The 2,914-nt window shown below is 30.7% G+C and overlaps 1 protein-coding gene across 2 annotated transcripts in view; it reads right to left on the reverse strand.

Annotated features, from left to right (window-relative positions):
• Positions 1-726: 726 nt before the first annotated feature.
• Positions 727-2,914, reverse strand: part of LOC117177037 (RING finger and SPRY domain-containing protein 1-like) — an 18,619-nt gene continuing 16,431 nt past the window's right edge. For both annotated transcript variants that reach the window (XM_033367500.1, XM_033367501.1), the window contains exon 11: positions 727-1,781. In XM_033367500.1, coding sequence (XP_033223391.1) covers positions 1,694-1,781 — 88 coding nt within the window. In that variant the 3' untranslated portion in view covers positions 727-1,693. The remainder of the gene's footprint in view (positions 1,782-2,914) is intronic.

Here is a 2,914-nt window from a genome sequence, read left to right on the forward strand (position 1 = left end):
TATACTGCCTGAACATATATTCTAATTTTTATTCTTAAAATTTTGGTTAAATTATTAAAAATGTAATTTCTAACCAATAAAAGCGTGCGCACCATGTGTGTTACAAACGAAAACTGCAGAGGGCGCATTGTATGCAAAATATTTACCCAATTCAATACGATGGAATACGATTGGGAACAATTGACACAAACAGCAACAATTTAAACCGATTCATCTTTTGATCACTCGTAAAATATAACAGTACTACATTTGATGTAATTGTTGGCGTCTTCGAGACGCGTATATTGATCTATTGACGAACTTTTAATGACCATTCTTGATTAATCAATAGCTTCTTAGTGTTTAAAAAAAAGTTACATTGTTTCTATGAGCCATGAAGTTTTAACTTGGAATATAACACCAGCGCAAGTTGAAAAGTTGCTCATTGTAACGGAACACATAAATTGACATTTTTGTGGGTTTTCTGATTTTCCGAAAATAAAACTTTCAGTCAGACAGCAATAAGATGATCACGAAGTAAATTTTTCGTTTAGGTGTTTATCAAATAAGTTGGGGAAAAACTTTAAGGGTTTAGAGTTTGTCTGATGATCTGTGAAGAAGAAGGGACGGGATGAGAAAAATCTTCATCAGGGCGTGAGGCAATTTTGGATCGGTCCCTAAAATGGAAATATCTTAAAAATGAAGTAATATAGTAGGGAGAGGTCGATTTGAAAAATACACATATGATAAAACATTAGATTTCCTTTTATATTCCGTTCAAGAATATAATATACGTATATTCGTGTTATTTTCACTTATCATTTGTACACTACGACATCAGTATTTTACAGGTGTTTAGAGTTGGCGTAACTACTAGGTAAATTGGAAAGATCCGAGATACCCGCAGCAAGAATGAATTCATACTGGAATCGCCTTGTATTCGCGATTCAAGATTTTCTTATATTGGAAAAGAGGAAAGTTGAATCTCTAGGTAAATCCAGTTTACTTAAAGAACAGTAACATACTGTAAGATTAGAGAAAGAACACATGAATGTTGCGATATCTATTAAAACATTTCATGTTAACTTTACCTCTCGTAGTTATTAATTTGATTACAAAATAAATCAGTTCATAAGGATAATCTGAAACCATTTCATTATTGAATAATTATTATTACCGCTCTATCATTTCCCTTTGAAATGAAGTGTTCAATAATCCACAAGAAAATGTTGCAATTAAAATTTAAAATGATCCTGGTGCATTTTGTATGGAATATTAAATATACATTTTTTTAAAATTATTATAAAAGAACTAATAATTCTTTGTACACATTATGAATTAAAAAAAATATATTGTACTTGATAATAATATTTTATATAATAAATTCAAAGCAGAATATGTATCAGCAATTCGTCAAACTTCAATCTCAAAATCAAATTTAGGCACGTTTGTTTTTAAACCGTTCCTTGTTATTTTTTTTCTATATAATTATACATTGATCTTCATCGTTTCACTGTTCCCTTTTAATTACTGCTATTCGCTGAAATACTGAATCTTCAAAAGATATGAAATGCATGAAACAATAAGGAGGTATTTTTTGTATAACTAATACGATTATCTGTTAGATCAATGATTAACTTTAGATGTCTTTGATGAAAGGGATATCGTAAGAAAAGTAGCGCAAATTAAGAAATGCTATCCTAACTGATTGGTGTCAGGTGTTATCTATAGCAACTTCCTCAATCGTAGCTCTGCACATTGGACATTCGATCAACTGTTTCGAGCATATTTCGCAGAAACCTCTGTAAAAGTAAAATCAATTGAAATATTGAATGATTTGAAATCCAGGGATGCTAGAGGAGTCCGGATTCAGAAAACCATGAATTTCCTAGGTTCGCCCAGGATCGAATCCATTTCAAATCAGACAGGGTTCTACATTTGAAATCACAGAATCTCTCTGAGACAAAATATGTTTTTTTTTTCTTTAGAGGAAATTAGGTGATATATATTTTTCCGATTTGCAAAAAAAAATCTAAAAAGATACGCGTATTTGAATGTTGTGCTTTGTTTTTTTTTAAACTCGATTTTTTTTCTTGAAACCTTTACCATCTTTAAATTTTCTGCCAATTTTTTGTTTGTTGATCTTTTACCTTGGTAATTCCGATATCTTGTAAGTTTCATGCTTGCTAAACAACTGTTATAGCCAGAGGATTCTCTTTTCTTACAAAAATATTTTTTACTTTGTCTTAGACACAATGACAGATAAGAAACAGTGTTAAAATAAAACTTTGCACGTCTAAATAATGTCTCCTGTTCTTTTGCGATATCTTTCATAGTTTACAAGAAAAATGCATAAATTACATTTTTAGAAACAAAAAAATCTCTCGTTATCAAAAATGGTTTAGCCCGCATTATGCTGATGAGATGCCCTTCTTCTATCAGTAAAAACTGTTCAAAAATATTTGGAAGAATAAAAAAGGCGGGGTTTTCCACAAAATATTTTTTTTATGTTTTCAAAATTTGAAAATATTTTCTTGGAAACCGCACCTTTTTTATTCTCCTAAACATTTTTAAAAAGTTTTTACTAATAGAAGAGAGCCATCTTATCAGTATCATGCACGCTAAACCATTTTTGAGGCCGGGAGATTTTATTTTCTTCTAAAAATGTAATTTTGCGCGTAAATTATGAAAAAAATCACAAAGGAACACGAGAAATTTTTCAGAGAACTATTTTATCGATGAAAACTTTTATTTTAAAATTGTTTCTTATCTGTCATTCTTTTCCAGAAAAAGTAGAAAATTCGATTGTAAGAAAAAAGAATTCTCCTAACTACAAAAATTACACAGGCCGACAAAATTTGACAAAGGTCCGGAACCAGAGACCAGACCTAGTATACCCGAAGGTTTTTGCTGCGCTGAATCCGAATCCGACCTC

The sequence above is a fragment of the Belonocnema kinseyi genome, chromosome 7, assembly GCF_010883055.1.
Source record: "Belonocnema kinseyi isolate 2016_QV_RU_SX_M_011 chromosome 7, B_treatae_v1, whole genome shotgun sequence".
Classification (NCBI taxonomy): Eukaryota; Metazoa; Arthropoda; class Insecta; order Hymenoptera; family Cynipidae; genus Belonocnema; species Belonocnema kinseyi.